At 44.9% G+C, this 20,773-nt stretch overlaps 1 protein-coding gene and 1 long non-coding RNA gene across 23 annotated transcripts in view; one reads left to right on the forward strand and one right to left on the reverse strand.

Annotated features, from left to right (window-relative positions):
- The first annotated feature begins 4,240 nt into the window (after window positions 1-4,240).
- The window catches only part of DTNA (dystrobrevin alpha), a 199,365-nt gene continuing 182,832 nt past the window's right edge, over window positions 4,241-20,773 (forward strand). For 13 of the 22 annotated variants that reach the window (XM_081205870.1, XM_081205881.1, XM_081205883.1 and 10 more), the window contains exon 1: window positions 5,016-5,201. In XM_081205870.1, coding sequence (XP_081061996.1) covers window positions 5,080-5,201 — 122 coding nt within the window. In that variant the 5' untranslated portion in view covers window positions 5,016-5,079. The other 9 variants (XM_081205859.1, XM_081205868.1, XM_081205873.1 and 6 more) reach the window with 5 other exon arrangements.
- LOC308593486 overlaps window positions 7,871-20,773 on the reverse strand; it is a 94,355-nt gene continuing 81,452 nt past the window's right edge. The window contains exon 3 of the long non-coding RNA XR_014010980.1: window positions 7,871-8,930. This is a non-coding gene — a long non-coding RNA (uncharacterized lncRNA). The remainder of the gene's footprint in view (window positions 8,931-20,773) is intronic.

Genomic DNA, 20,773 nt, shown 5'->3' on the forward strand with positions numbered 1-20,773 from the left:
AGCAAGAATCCTTTCAAAAGGAATCCTTTGCTGGCATAGGTGGCTTGATTGAAATTAATGGAACTGTATAGGTTTACAGTCCTTGAGCATCTCACCTCTCAATTGCCAATATTCTTTACCAATCAATGCTTGCCTGGAGCATCAAACAAGTTATGAGAGCAAACATTTCCAAAATTAAATGGGAAATAGTGGGGACTGATGGGTTTGCTGTCTGTCTTCCTTAGTTTGTTACAGGCAGAAATAAAACAACTGCAGTTTCCCACCTTGTCCATACTTGCGAAAGCTACACTTGTTAAATGTGTGCCTATCGTGCATCGCTTAAAGTTTCTGCCAGGTAAAAATTGGCAACCATACCTCTGAGATCGTCCTTTAAAATACACAGTGCTCCTTACCAAGCATACAAATACATGCTGTAGGTCAGATCAGCATATTTCCAATAATATATGGCGACGCATTTAAAGGTTAAAAAGCCAATAGAAGTATTCCTAAGAAATGCAATTGGGGCCTGGAGGGAGATGTGTTCATCAGGAATATTTCTGACCACCATCCCTTCCCAGGAGGTTCAGCTTTCATTTTTAAAATTAAAGGAGGGTATGCAGCTAAGTCACAGTCAGGAATAGAACTGTTGATGTCAGTGGACTTAAATAATGACTAACAAGCCTCAGTCAGTAAAGCTGTATACACACCATACATTTGAAGTACATTTCCCCACCCCAAGAATCCTGGGAATGTTAAATGTGCTGCTAGGTCTGCGGTTCGAATCCCTGCGACGGTGTGAGCTCCCATTGCTCAGTCCCTGCTCCTGCCAACCTAGCAGTTGAATGTGCTGGGAATTATAGCTCTGCTGGGAAGCTACCGTCCACAGGATCCTTTGGGGAGTGCTTTAAATATATGGTATGTATGTAGCCCCACCAAGACTTAGTTGGTTACTATGCTATGGAGACATAAGAGGAAACATGCAGGGAGCATTAAACCCCATTTCTCTATATGAAGAAGTACAATTAAGTAGTTTTGAACATATTAGGTTACCCATATTTATGTTGTGTGTTTTGCAATGATTTCCTAACCCCTGAGATCTTCCCCTCACCACAACACTTTTGGCTATGGGCCTGAAAATGAGCTAGTCTCTCCCCCCGCCCCAATCAGATAAGTAACACTGACAATAAAATGAAAGGAATCTGTTGGTCTAAGCTGGCATTGCTTAACCTGATCACTGTTGGCTCCACTTTCCCTCCTAATGTGAGTCAGAGCTCACCAGAACCTGGCTCAAATTAATTGTGGTTACTTAGTCTTTTAGGTGGGAGGCAGGTGGCGCTGTGGGTTAAACCACAGAGCCTAGGGCTTGCTGATCAGAAGGTTGGTGATTCGAATCCCCACAACGGGGTGAGCTCCCGTTGCTCGGTCCCAGCTCCTGCCAACCTAGCAGTTCGAAAGCATGTGAAACTGCAAGTAGATAAATACCATAGGTACCACTCTAGCGGGAAGGTAAACAGCATTTCCATGTGCTGCTCTGGTTTGCCAGAAGCAGCTTAGTCATGTGGGCCACATGACCTGGAAGCTGTACGCCGGCTCCCTCGGCCAGTAAAGCAAGATTAGCACCACAACCCCAGAGTTGTCCGCGACTGGACCTAATGGTCAGGGGTCCCTTTACCTTTACCCAGTCTTTTAGGCAAAGGACCACAGCTCGGTGGGAGAGCTTTTCATGCAGAAAGCCCCAGGTTCAATCCCTGGCATTACCAGGTAGGGCTGGGAGTGGCTCTTTGCCTGAAACCCTGGAGAGGCACTGCCAGCCAGTGGAGACAGTACTGAGCTAGCTAGACCAGTAGTCTCACTTGGTAGAAGACAGCTTCCTATGTTCCTATTTTCAATGCCATAGCAGAGTCATGAAGCGGGCAGCTTGTGAGATGGGGACTTGACTCGGAAAGAATTCCAATCTAGTTTCAGGATTCAAACAAGGAAACACATTGACCAACATCACCCATGGCAACCTCATAGACATGAGTTGCATTACCTCTCCTTTCTCCCTCCACCAGCAATGACTTGATTTCATCATTTTCTGAGACATTTGTGAACCGTATGTAACAGAGGAGGGAGTGGATTCGCACCCACTGACCACTCGCAACAACTAAGTGTTGATCCAAATCATATATATTTGTTGAATGTATTCAGGCCTTTATATCAGCACATGAATATCAGAAACAGAAAAAGTGGGTGCAGCCCAATGACATTGATCATCCATAATTCTAAATTGTCTGAGTAGGGCTTAACAAGTTTCATTTCGGGATAGTTTCAGGTGGACATTTATGTTACCAAGCTCTGCAAAGTTGCAACGTGTGTGTGTAACACGGTACCTGCTCCTCCTCGCCACACATCTAAATGTTCAGAAGAATGTTTTCAGTAGTCTCTGGCAGGACAAGTTTCTAATAATTTCTGGCAATACATTTAAAGGTAACAGTCCACTGAAATACAGCCAGCTTTTTACAGCTGTGTTACTTGTAATGATAAAAGCACACGCTTTGGATGAGTAATTGAATACATGCTGGGCTACCATGCATACAACAAATATGGACTTTGGCACAGTAAACATCAAAGCTTCACTGAGCTTATGGGGCTAGGTATATTGGGCTATTAGTTCTCCAAATAGCCTTCACTGCTCATTTTTTTTTAAATTGAGCTTAAGGAGGACAATAGAAAGGGCATACAGGTGGGAGATAAAATGTGAAAAATACTAAATAAAAGCACATACGCACAAGTGTTTCCATTATTGTGATTGTTGCCATCTTTATTACACTGCACCATTAATGTAAGTTATAATGTAAAATTCAACACACAGAACTGGGAAACAAGAGGCAGGGATAAACAGGGAGAGTATGTAATTGCTTCAGTTACATATACTCATGCTTACATACAGCAGCACATGGGAATTAGTGTATGTGCCTAATGCTTTGGTGCCAAGCAGGAAACACAAGTTCCTTCCCCTAACCAGCAGATGACGTCAGACATTATTTCTGGGCTACTGAAGACTTAACTGCTGCTCCTTCACTGTTTCTACAGCTGCTTCCATCTTCAGTGGAACAGACTGGTACAGGGTGGTTTAGGGGAAGCAGTTACACAAATGCACACACCTGCACATTTGTGCTTCTTTTTCATGGGCCATGCAGGTGAGTCTGAAGGAAGTTGTGAGTGCTGTTAATGTGGGGCAGAGAGCAGAAGAGATTCATACTGACAAGTTGAATGAATGACAATAGAAATGTAACATCTGGTTTAGTGTCCCTTATGGAAATAGCCACCCCATCGAAGACAAGTCATTTATTTCCCTCATGTGTGAGTAGAAAACATAAATTGGCTACAAAGTAACATTTTCTGTTCTGCATTACCAACCCTCAGCAAACAAATCACAAAATGGGTCCCCACATGTGTGGCTTGAACTCTGCTGTGAAACTGGTCAGATAGCAGAAATGAGACTCATGTGTGAAAAAATGCCTAAAGGTTACCAGAGTGTATATTGTCTTCCAGTCCATCACACCTCTGTGGATGCAGTGAAATACAGAAATGGCAATTCAAGGTGTTTTTCTTTAATTTTCATTCATTTTTTTTTTCGTTCACCAACATGGTTCATTTCAAACCATGACGTCTTCTCAGAGGAGAGAAAGGGGTTAACTGGCTTTTGTGAATGGCGGCCAGTGGTGATGGAGGAGGGGGAGAAAGAAGCACACCCACTCCCCAATACTGTGTCAACATCTCGACATGGAGGCAGAGTTTTGGCCGAACAAGACAAAACAGAGGGCGAGTCGGCAAACAAAAGAGCCCAATGCGACCATGGATCCGTCGGAGATGAACGGGCAAAGCGGTGCGTTGGGCACCCAATCAACCGGGGCGCTTTCCTGTGTCTGCACGTCGGGAACCCATTCATCTCCCCCGCCCCTCGGTCCCAGCGGAGAGTCGGAAGCCCAGGGAACAAAGCCCCCGTCTCCCTCCGAGGACTCTTCCAGCGGAAACAACGTGACATCATCGCGCACAGGACAATTCACCCCAATGCCAGGCAGGGAGTTCGAGGTTCGCCTTATAAAAGAAAGCGGCGTTGCTGGACTGGCTTCCGACGGGCAGCCCTGGCTCCATGAGTGTCCTGTTCGCGGCCAATGCGCCCCCCCGGGCCGGATTTAAGAGAATAAATCTGACGTCACCCGGTCCGAACATTCTCTATTATGACGCGCCGGCTCCTTCCCTCGCAGCCCCGTCTTCCCTTCCTCCCCGCCGTCTGATCTCCCCCGCCGGCTAACAGCCCTTCGATCAGCCGCCTCCTTTCTTCGCCGATCTGCTTTGCCTCCTGCTCCGCTGCGCAGCCCAGCCCCAGGGCTGTCCTCATCCAACCTCTCCTCCCTTCCGTGCCTCCCATTCAAACCAGCCCTCCAGGCTCTTATCTCCTACACCCCAGATTTGTCCCTTGCCGCCCACGCCTCTCACGAATCTACCCGAGAGGGCGGGGTGGGGGTGGGCTCCCCGACGTCCCATTGGCTTCCTCCCTCGCCCTTACGCATCCCCTCAAACTCTCAGGCGGCCCAGCACTCCCCCTCCCCTCCCGTCGGCGAAGCCTCCCTCCTCCCCCTGCTCTGCTCCTCCTCGGCTTTTGCAATACGTCATCCTTTTGCTCAGCCGCTCCCCCCCCCCCCGCTCCCTTCTGCCGCCCAGTTCCTTCTCCTCCTCCCACCGCATCGCTAGGATGCTTTTTGGGCAAAGTGAATGGAACCCCCCGCGAAACTCAGGGCAAAGGGCTAGGTGAGGGCAGCGGCTTCACGGAGGCTTCACTTCCTCGCTGGGCATGCGCACAGGCTTGGCACATGCTCATTCCGGCCGCACGAGGGGCTCTGGGCATGTGCAGAAGCGAAATGGGTACATTCTGAAGCAGGGCAGTTTCAGCTATGACACCTGCAGCATGTGCCAGGAGCTGCAGCAGCAGCAGCAACAGCAGCAGCAGCCTGTGCGCGGTGCATCTTTCTCTCTCTAGAGCGGTAAGCGGCATCAGCAAGCAGTTCCGTCTCTGTGCGCCCCTCCTGCTTTGCACTGGGTTTCAGTGGGTGCATGGTGACCTTACAGAGTGTGCATTACCTCACAGGTAAATATCAGCTGATCCTCTGTGACAGCAGCAACAGCAAGAGCAGCAGGAGCAGGAGAAGCCAGCAACCCACAGAGCTTTTCTGGAGGTAGCAATTCATTCATTCCTTCACTCATCTGGTCCCTTATCTTATCCCTCCCCCTCGCCCCGCTTTTTATCCCTTTACTCCATTCACCAGTCAAAGGCTTTGCTAAGGATGCTGGAGTCTCCATTATGGATGGCTCTTTGCACCGCAAAGAGTGGGTAACTGGGGGAGGGGGGGAGATGAATATTTCTCATCAAAAATCAGCAGCAAGCTTGGCAATGCACTGCAGTGTCAGTTCAAATGGCTTAGGAGGAATAACTTGGGGAGTGGGCAAGGGAGGGTGAGTCAGCCTGTTGCCAATTTGGAGATGCTGAGCTTTATCTCCTGGAGTGTGTGTGTGTGTGTGTGTGTGTGTGAGAGAGAGAGAGAGAGAGAGAGAGAGAGAGAGAGAGAGAGAGAGAGATGGAGAGAAGCTGAGAACTAGCTGCATTCGATGCCTGGTTGTTGATTCCTCTTTCCTATGTTGTATGAGAGAGCTAAGCGAGAGTTTGTCCTCTGCCAGAGAATAATAGTGGGGTCAAACCCTTTAGGGGTAAATGAAAAAGGAAAGATTGGAGTGTTGATAACTTGGGATGAGAAGGTCTGGCTACGCTTTTTGACAACATCAGGGGACCTTGTTGGCATCATGCATTTCATTCCAAGGCTTGCCAAGATACGCGTTGGATGTGCAGAGAGGGGGGTCTGTGTGTGCGGTGAGGAACTCAGGCAGTTTATATGTACAGGCCTATGATGACATCATCTCTTTGACTTTTGCTACACTTCAGTCTTTTGGAGGCTGGCTCTTTTCTTATTATTTGCGAGCCTATAGGAACAGTTCAGACGGTATTCCCGACTAAGGTTTTATACCTACGGTGTGTTCCATTTTATGAGTTTGATACAATTATATTGCACTCCAGCTCACACTTATATAAACCCAGTGTGTGCAGTCATGAGCCTGTGAATTGTAACATTGTGATTGTATTGTTTTTGGCTATCATACCTGTGGCAGTATTTACTAGCTCTGTGACCTGATTTTAACACAAATTATTCAATAATGGTGATGCGGTGGGAAGTCCCAGCTTCCCTTATATAAAATAACCCGTGTAAAGAACGGTTTATCTTTGACAATGCCTTATTTCTATTTATATCTTTTGCTCACTTACCTGCGCATTCACAAACTTCAGCCTCTTGTAATGGATATTCTAGCTGCTGCATGGTGGGTTTCTTTCCCAGAAATAGTACACTTTCTCCCCCAGTACTAGTTTAATATGCTTCAAAAATATGGTTAAAGGCACTATGATCTGATGCACTTCATAAATATGTATTGGAACAGAACCAGTTAACTAGTGTTTATGACATTTTATGCACTACTTAAAGAGCCTTGTGGGAATAAATGTCACCAGATAAATTCCAAACCCCTTCGGTGGCCAATGAAGTTTTGCAAGATTTGGGAAAATAATACTGGAGGTTGATGTGATCTTGATAGGAAATCCAACTTCCTGGCTCAGAGCTTTAAAAAACATTGGTCCTTCTTTATCATTGCATTTTTATTGTACTTGCGAGCCCTCAAAATAATTTTACAATCCATACACACACACACAACTCTAAAGGCATATGCAGTACAAGCCTATGTTTACTCAGGAGTAAGTCCCACAGTACTTAGTAAAGCTTGTTACCTAGTATGTTTGTTTAGAACTGCAGCCTGAGCTTTTAACCCTTTCCTTTTTCAGCAATCTAACATTAGGTATTGTAAATTTAAACCAAATTCTGGACATATCACATTATTTACAGTAATAGACAAACCCAGTAGAGATATCAATTGTACTTGTGAAACATAGCATACTGCTTTTTAGTGTAACAGGGACAGAAATATGTGAATCTTTTTGGAACAGTACATATTTTAGCTTGTTGCAGAAAAGAAAATAGAGTTTGAGGTGTTTCAGAGGCTCTCTGTGTAATCCTAAACATGTCCACTCAGATGTAAATTCCAATGAATCCCAGGCAAGTGTGTTTTGGATTGCAGTCTTAGCACATGTAACCCATGCACATGTAAACCCCGTTTAGCACATGTAAACCCCGTTAAACACAGTGGGACTTAATTATCATTTTACTTCTGAATAAACATGTATAGGAATGCACAGTAAGTTTATTTATTGTTTCAAGAGCTTTCAAAGAAAAGAACATATTTCATTATATGCCTACAAAAGTTTATGCTGCACAAATTAGTTATACTCAATTGTCAAAGGTGACTTCAACTAAAAATCACTCTTTTGCAAAGTTTTTGCTTCAGAAGTCTATTGATTGGTTCAAACTCTTTTTGCCACAGGTATTGATGACATTCCCACAACAAATTGTGCCATATTGACTTAAGTATACAGTATTCATATTAGAGCTCAGAAAGCCAACCTTTTGACTCAGCAACATAACATTGTTTGGCCTTTTTCAAATTTATTTGGTGTTTATGTACATTACAGTTTAACAATATGCACAATTATGTACAATCTAACAACAATTCCACCTATCAATAGCTCTTCTGACCGTGGAATCCCACTGCAAATTTCCAACATGTAGTCAATATTCATAGTAAATGCTCTAAAAACCTCGTGAATTCATTACATTTAAATACAGTTTCTTTATTCTGTTTTGTGGTTCATTTTTATTAATAAGTTGTAAATGAATCCATTGCTTTTTGTGTAAAGAAGAATGTAAGAAAAAAATGAACGGAAAATAGCAATTGTGTTACATCTCGTCAAACAAGTGTAATGTTGACTAAAGTGTTGTTTGTGAGTAGGATGACTAGGTGCAATTCAGGATAGTTTGTATTGAAGAAGTAACTGCAGCAAGAACAGTTTTACTTACTCCTATGTTAACATGGCATGGCAAGTTTTAATTCCTGAATCTCCAAGATTGTTTTACAGGTACAGGAACTATACATTTTATTACCTTTGTTGTTACCTTTGTTGTACTTGTGTACTATTTACCTTTTTAAAGTACCTATTTCTTGCAACTGTTTACAAATGAACACATGATATATAGGCACCTTGTTAAATCTGACTTATTTTGTAAACTGTGTCTGGTCTTAGAGTTGTGACTTACTGTCTAAAGATCCTTCCAAATGTTGGGTTTTTCACCAAGTATAGTAAAAGCCCAGGAACTTGAACAGGAAGTATCTCAAAGGATATATCTATACTCTAGTTTTAAAGGTCATTATTCATCCTTCTCCCTAAATCTTGAAAATCTATTGTTAGGACAAGATTTGGGTGGGGATTTGACAGAGATTTTTGGCACCAACATTAAATTACAGTTCGCAGGATTTTTTTTGAGGAAGTCTTTATAGTTAAATGGAAGTACTAGTGATATGTTAGAGATACAGAGAGGCTTGCAGAAGATTGTTATTTTAGTGTACAGATTTGGTACCATTACAGAAGCCAGTTTGTTTGTTTTTTTGCCAACTTCTCAGTGTGCTGGCCAGATTCTCATAGCCCATTTGTGGTCATAGCAGAGATCAGTAGGAGGGTCACCAGCATCCCTGTATGGCTTGTGGTTTATTAGGTCTGTTTATTTAATGCACCTGTCTCAAAGTGCCCAGAGCTTGAGATGTCCAATGATGGGAGAAGTTGCACCTGTTGAGTTGTGTTGTGATAGGCATCTATTAAAGGCAGAGAACCAAAATGGTGGCAACCTTATTTTGTCCTGTTTGTCCATCAGATGTTTTTTTCGTGAGTAGGTGTTTTGTAGATATGGGTGTGGAAACTACAAAATAAATCCATAATAAAACCATTGAATAAATCAGTTAAAAGCAAAGCAACAGTCAAAGCACATTTCCAGTATTGTGGACATTTACAATTGTACTGAATTCTGTATTGAAACAGAGGCTTAATAGAAGACTTAAATAATTCATAAGAAATATGTTTTTTTCCCTACTTCAGTAATTAAAATTAGGATGATTTATTCATCACTTATGCTAGTGTACTTCAAGCACATTTAACAGGGCTTCAGCAAAATATATAATCAACAGCATGATTCTAGGCATTTCTACTCAGAAGTAAGTTCCACAGAGTTCTATGCACCTTACTTCTAAGCAGTGTTATTTTTCTAGAAAAAGAAGTGCTGAAACTCACCATGAATGCCTCCCTTGTTCTCTTCAAATGGCAATGGTGCCCACCTGAGTTGTGCCAGAACTGAGTTCTGGCGAGTTCTGTCTGGAAAAAGGCCTGCTTCTAGGTAAGTACAGTGGTACCTCAAGTTAAGAACTTAATTCATTCTGGAGGCCCATTCTTAACCTGAAACTGTTATTAACCTGAGGTATCACTTTAGCTAATGGGGCCTCCCGCTGCCGCCGCGCTACCACCACACGATTTCTGTTCTCATCCTGAAGCAAAGTTCTTAACCCGAGGTACTATTTCTGGGTAGTGGAGTCTGTAACCTGAAGCATCTGTAACCTGAGGTACCACTGTATGTATAAGATTGTAGCCTTACTGACCTTCGTAAGGTGTCTGTTGTTAGTAGTATTAATTTTTATCCTGGTTTTCTTCAAGTGTATTCACAATACTAAAATCAACAAAATCACATAACAACTACAGCTACAACCCAAAGTTAATAACACAAAAAGCAGACTGAAACGAAAAAGTAGAAGCAAAGCAGTTAATGACAGTTCTGAGACTATTCTATTAAATGGTTCCAGCATTCAAAATAATGAACACAGTTTTTATTATTACTGATTTCAGTAACATTTCACATGTTGCTGGATCAGTGCCCTTCTTTCCGGGACCCTGGCTTAATCTGAAGTGACACATTCCCAAGAGACAACTTTGGGCTTGTCACTCAGTCAACGGGAAGCTGTATTCAGTCCTGCATATTTATTTGTGTGTGATACCTATGTTTGCAAAGACACAATTTATTGTCTTCCCTCTTTGTATTTATAGGAGTACATTCACTACATCTTAGGTGTGCAAATTCATATTTAAAGTTTGGTGTAAGTTTGTGGTGTTTGCTCTTCTGTGGAGCAAGAAAGGAAATTAGAGGCGGCTTCTCATAAAGGTAGAGGTCTTCACAAAGACAAATAAGCCTGCCTTTAAAATGTGTCATATTTGAAAGCTGTGCCATTTATCTTCTGCTTTGTTTCTTCTTGTGAATGAGCAAACTTACAACTTTAGAGCTGACTTTTCTGGAACAGCTTCTTGTTTCAGCTGATTAAACTCTGCGCTCGTAATTTTGTGGTGTAAGCATAGCTTGCACACTCTTTATTAACAATCAGCTGCTTTAACTCCACTGCCAAGCATAGCATGGTAAATCCTAATAACTATGTTTGGAATGCCTGCGCTTTTTATTAATTATGTAGGTTCCCACCCACTCAGCATAACTGCAAAGTATATGCATTTGTGGGATTTTGCATAGCAATTACTTGTGACATGAGACTTAACCACTCATTATAGCAGGCTCAGGACTAACTGTGCAGGGGGCAGCTTGAGGGCCATGGCTTTATCCGTTAGCAGAGAATCATGGCCCTGAGTCACCAGTTCCATGATTGGAGTCTTCTCAGCATAATATAGTCATACCTCATGTTATGTTTGCTTCATGTTAGGTTTTTTCAGGTTGCGTCCCGCGGCGACCCAGAAGTACCGGAAAGGGTTACTTCCGGGTTTCGCTGCTCGCGCATGCACAGAAGCACTAAATCACACTTCACGCATGCACACAAGCGCCAAATCATGCCGCACAGATACGGTGCTTCAGGTTGCGGGCTTTTCATGTTGCGAACAGGCCTCCGGAAGGGATCCCGTTCGCAACCAGAGGTGCCACTGTACTGGTGTGCATTTGAGGATTGCTTCAGGACCTTTGTATCTAAGTGGATCAATTACTCCTTTCACAATAATCTCAGAGAATCCAGACCATCAATCAGTGAGAATTTTGGTGATGGAAACTAATGAAATGGGGTAATCTGCACAAATAACAGATAGCCATTGAGAAGACTAGTGGAGGAAGGGTATATTGCTAATCTTACCATATATCTCAGCTCCAAATATACCGTAAACACCCATCAGCTACTTAACTCCAGCAATTGGTGCTGCAAGCACAAGGTACCCCACACAGGTAAGCAAGGGAGGAAAGGACCACCATGGTTGAGGAGCCCCTGTTCAGAGCATTACTCCTGCCAATCCTAATCCCAACCCTTTACATATCTTCCAATCCTTTCTGTGATACATCAAAACCGTGTGTTGGCTAAAGAACTGAGACTCAATAGGTTGAAGCAGTATTTCCCACACAGAGGCAGAATAGACCATAATTGCTGTATAACATAGAATCATAGAGTTGGAAGGGACTTTTAGGATCAGCTATTCCAACCTCTTGCAGTACAGGAATATGCAATTGTCCCATCGAACCTGTAACCTTGGCATTATCAGCACCATGCTCTAACCAACTGAACTATCCAGGCATGTACAGTGGTACCTCGGGTTACAGACGCTTCAGGTTACAGACTCTGCTAACCCAGAAATAGTACCTCGGGTTAAGAACTTTGCTTCAGGATGAGAACAGGTTAAGAACCTCAGGTTAAGAACAGTTTCAGGTTAAGAACGGACCTCCAGAACGAATTAAGTTCTTAACCTGAGGTACCACTGCCTTCACCTTGTGCTTCATGTTCTCTAACTTGTTGTATGGAGTAGTTACTTTTCACTACCGCAAGCAAAGGCTGATATGTGGATAACAGGGCTGCCACAGCTTTTATTGCCCCTGTTCCTTTGTCTTGATGAGCAACCCAAGGCAAAGGAATAATGCCCATGAACATTTTCCTGGCATGGAGATAATTGAAGGGAAAATGTTTCCCTACTACATTTGTGTGTGTCGGGTAGTTAAAGGTCCAGTGAAAGGATGGAGCACCTGTGGCCCTCCAGATATTGATGGACTACAGCTCCCATCATCTCTACCCATTGGCCACACTGGGTGAGAGTGATGGGAGTTGGAGTCCAACTACATGTGAAGGACCACCGGTTCCTCATCCCTGGCATAGCAGCGGAAGCAGGACACATGGTAGCAGCCTTAGTGGAAAATCCTTCTTCAGAGCATTCAGTTGGACTGTTTGACTGATTTCTTCCAACCCTCTGCTTCCATGTGCCTGTCCTGGGCCGTGTGATATGGCACCCATGTCTTACCTCTTTCACCATGACTCCTAGCACTTTGTCTGCTGTTTTATTGCTTCTCTCTCTTGCCTTGCCGCACATTGTTAGTATGATAACCTCAACCACTAAGCAGCTGTAATATTCTATAGTCTTGCATTGGTTCTACTTATGAACTAATGAATGCAGGGCCTCATATATAGCTCCTAACAGTACAATACATGGGAAAGAAATCCCAAAATTATCAAAGGCAATCTCACACTATAGCTCATGTGAGATTAACCTATGCACAGCCACTCGCTAATGAAGTTACACCCCCACTGTAGTAACTGTTCTCCATAACCACATAAGGGAAAGTAAATGCTGGCTTGACTCTTTTTATTGACCCTCCTTGTATCTTAACAGCTGTTGAACATAGACATTTAATAAGTGAATATTTTCTCGTTACTTATTTGCATGCTGGGAAAAGTTTCACTTCCTTAACTTTTGCATGTCAGGTTCCTGGTTATATGGCCATGTGGGTAAACTAGTAGGGCTGGTTCAATTCCAGTTGGTGGGGCTAGCCCCAATACATTTTGCAGCCTGAAGCAAAGGACAAGGTGATGCTCCCATTCCACATACAGAAGTCCATTAGACTGGCAGTTGAATTTTACTTCAACACTGGTCGTGAAATAGTGACCCTCATGGAGCCTGAGGACAACAGGTTGCCTTAGGAGGTGCAGAACAGGCTGTGTGGCTCAGTCTTCCAATAAAGGGGAGTGCTGCACCCCAGTATCTTCTACCTGAAGCATTTGACTCACTCTACCCAATGATGGGGCTGGCCCTTAGGTCATTCCTCAATAGTCATTCAGAAGTAAGGGATATTACCACACTGCCATCTGTGAACATCAACATACAAATGGCAGCCATAGTTGTGGAGATTGAACTACATTTTTTCTGCTAGCTGGTCTCTCCCTCAAGCCCTCTAGCTAGCACCAAGTCTGATACTGAACTTCCTTTCTGCCTCTCTGATGAATAAGTCCCATGTCACAGTTTGAGCAATGGTTGACTTCTGGAGGAATCTAAGCAAGGAATAATCCACTTGTTTGTCTTCCTTTCTTCAGTTAACTATTTAAACATAACCCAAGAGCTGACAGAAGACCTTTGCCTCCACCTTAGAATCATCCAGTAGACTTTTGAAAAAATGTTTATTATTTTTACATAGCTGCCACTCCTTATTAGTAGGTGAGTGTATAATTTTACTGTCCGTCCACTGAAGCCCACTCCTAGAGTATCGCCCAAGGCTATCTAAGTACCAGTGTGGAACTGAAAGATAATCTCAGAGCATGCAGGATGATGAAGAAGTTGGGAGCTGGAGGGAAATCCATAGCAAGATTCGGGGATTTTTATTTTTATTTTTTGCTTGGTATTGCCTTGGGCTTAGAGTTCTTCTCTTACAAGGTTTAAAAACAAATCTGAAGTGAACAAATACATTGAATCTCTTGATGCCAACAAATTTTGGCTTAGTTTTATATAAAATAGTAACAGCAATTAAAATGTGATGTGACAGCAGTTTCTAGGAAATGGTTTTTAACTGAGGAGTTGCATAATGGGGGTGCTGCTGACATGCTGAGAATTAACCTATGGAAGAAAACATTTTAGCATTTAACGTTTTAGTAAGAAAACATTACTCAGGGATTTAAAGTGTCTACAGGCAAATCTGATCCTCACTGTACAACTTTAGGGCATATAAGTCCACATTCATCTGAGTGTAAGCAGCATTCCCACAGAGCTGTGGATGAATTACCGTATTTTTCGCACCATAGGACGCACTTTTCCCGTCTTAAAAACTAAGGGGAAAAGTCTGTGCGTCCTATAGAGCGAATGCAGGGAGGAGGCAGGCAGGAAAAGCCCTCAAGAGCCCCACACAAGCTTCGCGCGGCTCTTGCGGGCTTTTCCCCAAGAGGGAGAAGGGACTGACGCCGCCAGTCAGTCCCTTCTCCCTCCTCTAGAAAAGCCTTGCACAACCTCTCCAGCCGGGGGGAGGCTTCGCAAGGCTAAAGAGGAAGCCAGGGCAGCGAGCGCGATGCATCCCGTTCGCTGCCCTGGCTTCCTCTTTAGACTTGCGCGCCTCTCCAGCGGGGGTGGTGGGGGTGGGAGGCTTCGCAAGGCTAAAGAGGAGCCAGGGCAGCGAGCGCGATCCATCCCGTTCGCTGCCTGGCTTCCCCTTTAGACTTGCGCGCCTCTCCGGGGGTGGGGGTGGGGAGGAAGCCAGGCAGCGAACGGGATGGATCGCGCTCGCTGCCTGGCTTCCCCTTTAGACTTGCGCGCCTCTCCGGGGGTGGGGGGGGGTGGGAGGCTTCGCATGTCTAAAGGGGAAGCCAGGGCAGCGAGCGCGATCCATCCCGTTCGCTGCCTGGCTTCCCCTTTAGACTTGCGCGCCTCTCCGGGGGTGGGGGGTGGGTGGGAGGAAGCCAGGCAGCGAACGGGATGGATCGCGCTCGCTGCCTGGCTTCCCCTTTAGACTTGCGCGCCTCTCCGGGGGTGGGGGGGGGGTGGGAGGCTTCGCATGTCTAAAGGGGAAGCCAGGGCAGCGAGCGCGATCCATCCCGTTCGCTGCCTGGCTTCCCCTTTAGACTTGCGCGCCTCTCCGGGGGTGGGGGGTGGGTGGGAGGAAGCCAGGCAGCGAACGGGATGGATCGCGCTCGCTGCCTGGCTTCCCCTTTAGACTTGCGCGCCTCTCCGGGGGTGGGGGGTGGGTGGGAGGAAGCCAGGCAGCGAACGGGATGGATCGCGCTCGCTGCCTGGCTTCCCCTTTAGACTTGCGCGCCTCTCCGGGGGTGGGGGGGGGTGGGAGGCTTCGCATGTCTAAAGGGGAAGCCAGGGCAGCGAGCGCGATCCATCCCGTTCGCTGCCTGGCTTCCCCTTTGGACTTGCGCGCCTCTCCGGGGGTGGGGGGTGGTGGGAGGAAGCCAGGGCAGCGAGCGCGATCCATCCCGTTCACTGCCCTGGCTTCCTCTTTAGCCTTGCGTGCCTCTCCAGCCGCAAGAGATCTACCAGAGGTAGATCTTAACCCTTGCCTCACCTGGGAGCTTCTCTGGGCAGGAATTCCCTCAGCTTAAGTGAGGTGGGGGAAGTGTGGCAAGTAGGGGGGTACCTACCTAGACACTGAAGCCACATGTCTCTCAGATGAAAATTGGGAGTGGGCATTGTGTGAAGTGCTCTGATGGTGTTTCCTGCTTGGCAGGGGGTTGGACTCGATGGCCCTTGTGGTCTATTCCAATTCTATGATTCTATGATTCTAAGTGGCTGTGGATCTCCTGCTGCAGAACTGTAGGACTGTATAGAGTTGGGAGGGCCACCTGAGGGTCATCTAGCCCAGCCCCCTCACAATGTAGGAATCACAGCTAAAGAACGCCAGGCAGATGGTCCCCCAACCGCTGCTTAAAAGCCTCCAGTGGTGGAGACCCCAAACACCTTCCGAGGTCATAGAATTGCAAGGTTGGAAGGGAACCCCAGGAGTCATCTAGTCCAGCCCCGGTGGACAGCGGGCGCAATCCATCTCGTTGCACAAGACTAAAGATGCTGTGCAAGGCTAAAGAGGAAGCCAGGGCAGTGGGTGCCTGCCCTGGACTGCCTTGTCTTCTTCTTTAGCCGCGCTGGAGAGGTTTAGCTCCTGGCTGGAGAGGTTGCGCGGCTATGGATCCCGTGCGCTGTCTTGGCTTCTTTGCTCTTTGGGGCTGGTGGGGGAACCCGGGCTTCCCCCGCAGCCCCAAGAAGCTCTGGGAGAAGCAGACAGGCTGCGCACAGCCTGTCCGTTGCTCTTTGTGGCTGGGGGGAGGGATAATATTTTTTTCCTTGATTTCCCCCTCTAAAAACTAGGTGCGTCCTGTGGTCCGGTGCGTCCAATAGAGCGAAAAATACGGTAGGTGTTTTCATATGCAGTGCTAAACCAGAGGTCAGGGGTGCTGGAAGAGCAACAGCAGGGATCATTCTATTGACAGTCAGCTAACCAAGGGGCGGGATTGCCTAGCAATCTGTCAGATCAGCATGAGCCTTGTTGAGGTAAATCGAGCTCAGATTGACAGTGTTGGTCTGAAGGAGTTTTCACTTTATGTGTGGCTGTAATTCTACCTGATCTCTCTACAAAGCCTGAACTAAGAAAGAAAAAACATTTTTGTTTATTTCTCCTCATGTAGTTTGCACAGTAAATTATCAGTTACTTTTCTCTCTGGACATTGAGTTCTTTATGTGAGTCTGCTAACCAGCGAAGGTATGATAAGAGATGCCAAGCAACAATAAGAGGAATCACAAAGGATGTATCTTTTCTTAACACTGATGCTAAATCAACACCAAGGAGATACCTGGTACATGTAACACCACTTTGGGCCCACACAGCAATACCTCAAAGTCATGAAGAGGCAGCTGCACTTGTCTTAACTGTCAGGTTAAAAGTTGCCATGGCTGAAGACTGCCAGATTATGACATCTTCCAATGTGAAGGACTTGTGGGGAAAATACACTCTGCATGTGCTTAGAGACACTCATCTTTATTTCAACTTCATATGTTCTGGTTCTGAACCATGGTCAAATCAAGCTCTGCATACCTGTCTCTCATTAGCGTATTGACTAGACTATATCCTAACATGAAGAAATTTAGGAATTTTAAAATTTGAATTGTTCACCTCAATGAAAAATATTAAGTTGCAATTGGGGGCAAATGAATAAATTATCTTTGCTGGAGCAACAGAATTATCTAAAAAACCAGTAACTCACCAACAGCAAATATATCTTCCCTTGGTGTTATGCGGTTTTTCTTCTTCCCCATTCTGATGCTCAAGAGAATTATGTTAACTGGTGGAATGCCAAAGTGAAAAACTTTTAGTCTTATCAAGCTGTAACAAGCAAGAACTGACAGGCATTATTTGAGATCTATCCTGTGGAAAAGATCACTCTGTCTCACCTTATACCAGGAGCGGGGAACATTTTTGGCCCAGCAGTCCAGATCTCCTCACCCCGCGGGCTAAATATGGGAGGTAGGCACATTCCCCACATATTGCAACTGCTGAGCACCCTTTTCACCCAAATATGACACTACTGTCCCCAGTTAGCATCCTCAGTTAGTCATAAGGTTTTGTTTGGCTTGTTTCTGCTGCTTGCTTTGTCAGGTAAATATTTTCCATTGTGGACCCTGAAATGAAGTATGTCTTCTCATAGACTGATGCGCATTTCTCCATCTTTCTTTTCCTTTGAAATATTCCTTGTGTGTGTCAGTGTATGATCATGTGATGCAGAACAAGATGGTGAGATGGATGTTGGCTGCCTGTCAAAGTCCATCATGTTTTGGCAGTTACGCTTCAGTAAAAAGGCTCAACCAACTTGTTCCTGGGCAGATTGCCATCCAAACAGAAGGACATAAATGGAGACAGCCAACAGGCCACATATGCATGTCATGTTAGGCATGTACGTCTGCATATTAATAATCCAGAGAGCTTTCATTTAAAGTAAAGAAGGGCTGCGCTCTGAACTGAGAGATTGACCTTTTAAAAAGTAAGATCCAAGCTAGGCTTTGAATTACGAATATGCACTGCCATGAAATGGATGCTATTCTTCTTGGGTTTTGTTAGGCACATCTGGGGTAGTAAAAAGTATAAGGAAGCTTTGCATCCCATTAACTCTTGATGCAACAGTGAGGCATCAATTTGAAAAATGTCATTCGTTTAAATCTATGTTCTGTGTCTTACCATCGTTAAATTTTTGAGGCTGATCAAAAACCTTGAATCCCATTACTCATGCCATGTGATCAGACACCTGATTTTCAATTAACTACAGAATGAATGATTGCAGAAAGTTGTACAAAAATGGGATGCCATTTCTCCATAAAGCTGTAAAGGCTGCTGCTATATTCTTTTCCCCCATATGTTCTGCAGCTGGAATGCCTGTTTGTCAGCCATCAGCAAAGTACCAAGGTTCCAAGGCATAAAAAGATAAAAGGTAAAGGACCCCTGGACGGTTAAGTCCACCCAAAGGCGACTATGGGGTTGCGGTGCTTATCTCGCTTCCAGGCTGAGGGAGCCGGCGTTTGTCCACAGCTTTCCAAGTCATGTGGCCAGCATGACTAGACTGTTTCTGGCACAACAGACCACCATGACGGAAAACAGAGCGCACAGAAACACCATTTCTCTCTCTCTCTCCCCGCCCCCCACCGCGGTACCTGTTTATCTACTTGCTGTTTGGCAGGAGCTGGCACAGAGCAACGGGAGCTCACCCCATAATGAGGATTTGAACTGCCGACCACCTGATCGGCAAGCCCAAGATGCTCAGTGGTTTAGACCACAGCGCCACCCACGTCCAAGGTATACAGTATATGTGAAGCGCCCCAATACCTTTTTATTTAAGCCAGTTTGGAAGAGGCAGTTTAGAGCAGGAAGCATGGGTCATTTCATATTTAACACAATAATTTGACTCAGTATCTCTATGCCAGCATTGGGCTGCAGGAAGAGCACATGAGAGCTGAAGTTTGTATTATATTAGAACATTGGCCCCACTGCTCTGTCCATTATTAGACCACTTAAAATGGTCAATCTTGAAGTGGAATAAATTTCAGGCCAATTTATTTGGAAACTTGTCCAGTTGGCCTGTAATGGGAATGTAGGCAAACAGCAGGCAAGATGGTCAGTCAAGCAGGTATGCTAGCTTGTAGGCTGGGAGGGAAGCAGGTAGATAGGCAGCAACAGCTGGGCCAAGACTGGAAAACCACAGCAATGACAAGAGTCTGGCTGTTGCCTAGGCCTAACCTAGAAGTATTATTCCTTGTTCGCGTGGGAGTGCGGATGGGACCAAGCTGAGATTAGGAGAAAAGTAATTATCTCTAGAGAACAAAAAGGGAGGCTTCAGGTGTGAAACCCAGCTGATTTGTGGCAGAGCTTGGAATAGCATAGTGGCTAAGAGACTGAGTTGCAGATCAGAAAGCCCCTGGTTGAAATCTCATTTCTGCCATGAAATCACAGAGTGCCTTTTGGCAAGTCACTCTCCCCCAGTAACTACATCTGTAACATGGGGATAACAATACTGATCCACTTTGCAGGATTGTTGTAACAAGATCACGATGTGACATTCTTTGAATACTCAGAGGTGATATATAAATGTTAAGTATTATAATAAGGCATGGTGCCACTACAGAACTCAGTACAATTACAAAGGTAAAGGACCCCTGACATTTAAGTCCAGTTGCGGATGACTCTGGGGTTGCGGTGCTCATCTCGCTTTACTGGCTGAGGGAGCCAACATTTGTCCGCAAACAGTTTTTCCCGATCATGTGACCAGCATGACTAAGCTGCTTCTGGCAAAACCAGAGCAGTGCACGGAAACGCCTTTTACCTTCCCACCGGAGCGGTACCTATTTATCTACTTGCGCTTTGAAATGCTTTCAAAGTGCTAGGTTGGCAGGAGCTGGGACCAAACAACAGAAGCTCACCCCATCGTGAGGATTCAAATCACTGACCTTCCGATTGGCAAGCCCAAGGCTCAGTGGTTTACACCACAGCACCACCCACATCCTACACAGGCGTCAGTACGATTACCAGCCTTCAGTTTAGATGGCTATGAAGGGCCAGCAATGCTAACTTGATATCTAGTAGGTGTCTATTGTCAAACCATGAAGAAAAAGTCTTCATTTCAATGGGCTTCCGTACAGTTTCCACCTCTGCCTTCCCAAATAAAACTCTTGTTGTTATAAATATAGTTATTCTTACTTACAATATTTTTAAAACTGTCCATTACCATTTGGGTGGTAAGCAGAAGAAGAAATTAAAACCATAAAATATGCAATGCAACAGCATGAACATAAAATCAGAAACCACCAAGCCCCAACCAGACAGCCTATCCAGAAATACATTGTAGTCAGTGGTATAAAATATCACTAAGAGGTCAAAGAAGATTAACAAATTGAACTCCCCCATCCCACTCTCAGCAAATGTGACAAAGGCAGTTTTCTTTCCAAGTAGTGGTCTGAAGCCCAGTTGAAATGGGTTTTGAAAATCGGTGACAGCCGAGATAGCCTGGTGTTGACTAGTGACCGTCTACTCAAATGCACAGTCGAGGAAGATGTTAGCATCCATCTGACCTATAGCTGTTTACTTCTGGATACAGCTTAGACTTCAACAGTAACCGTCTAATTACTGTGTCTTTTAAGGATTTTAGTGCCACTCCTTTTTCAAGAAGGAATTAGTTTTGTGAAGATGTAGCCAGGAAACGCTGAAGCTGTTGTACAGAATTTGCATCAATCAGTTCTAAATACAAAAAATATTATTGCAAATATCACTCTTTATCTGTTTCGGCATACTGCTACATGTTTGCTTCAGTTGTAAAGAGTGTTCTTCTAATTTCTGCTGTGCTGTGAACATCATGTTATGATTGCTGTTTGCATTTGCATTTAAACAAATTTGATTTAAGATGAGGGCGGGTGGGATGATCTTTCCTTGCTCTATTTGGGGGCCTTGTTATT

This window comes from Podarcis bocagei, assembly GCF_964188305.1.
Source record: "Podarcis bocagei genome assembly, chromosome: 8".
In the NCBI taxonomy this organism is placed as follows: Eukaryota; Metazoa; Chordata; class Lepidosauria; order Squamata; family Lacertidae; genus Podarcis; species Podarcis bocagei.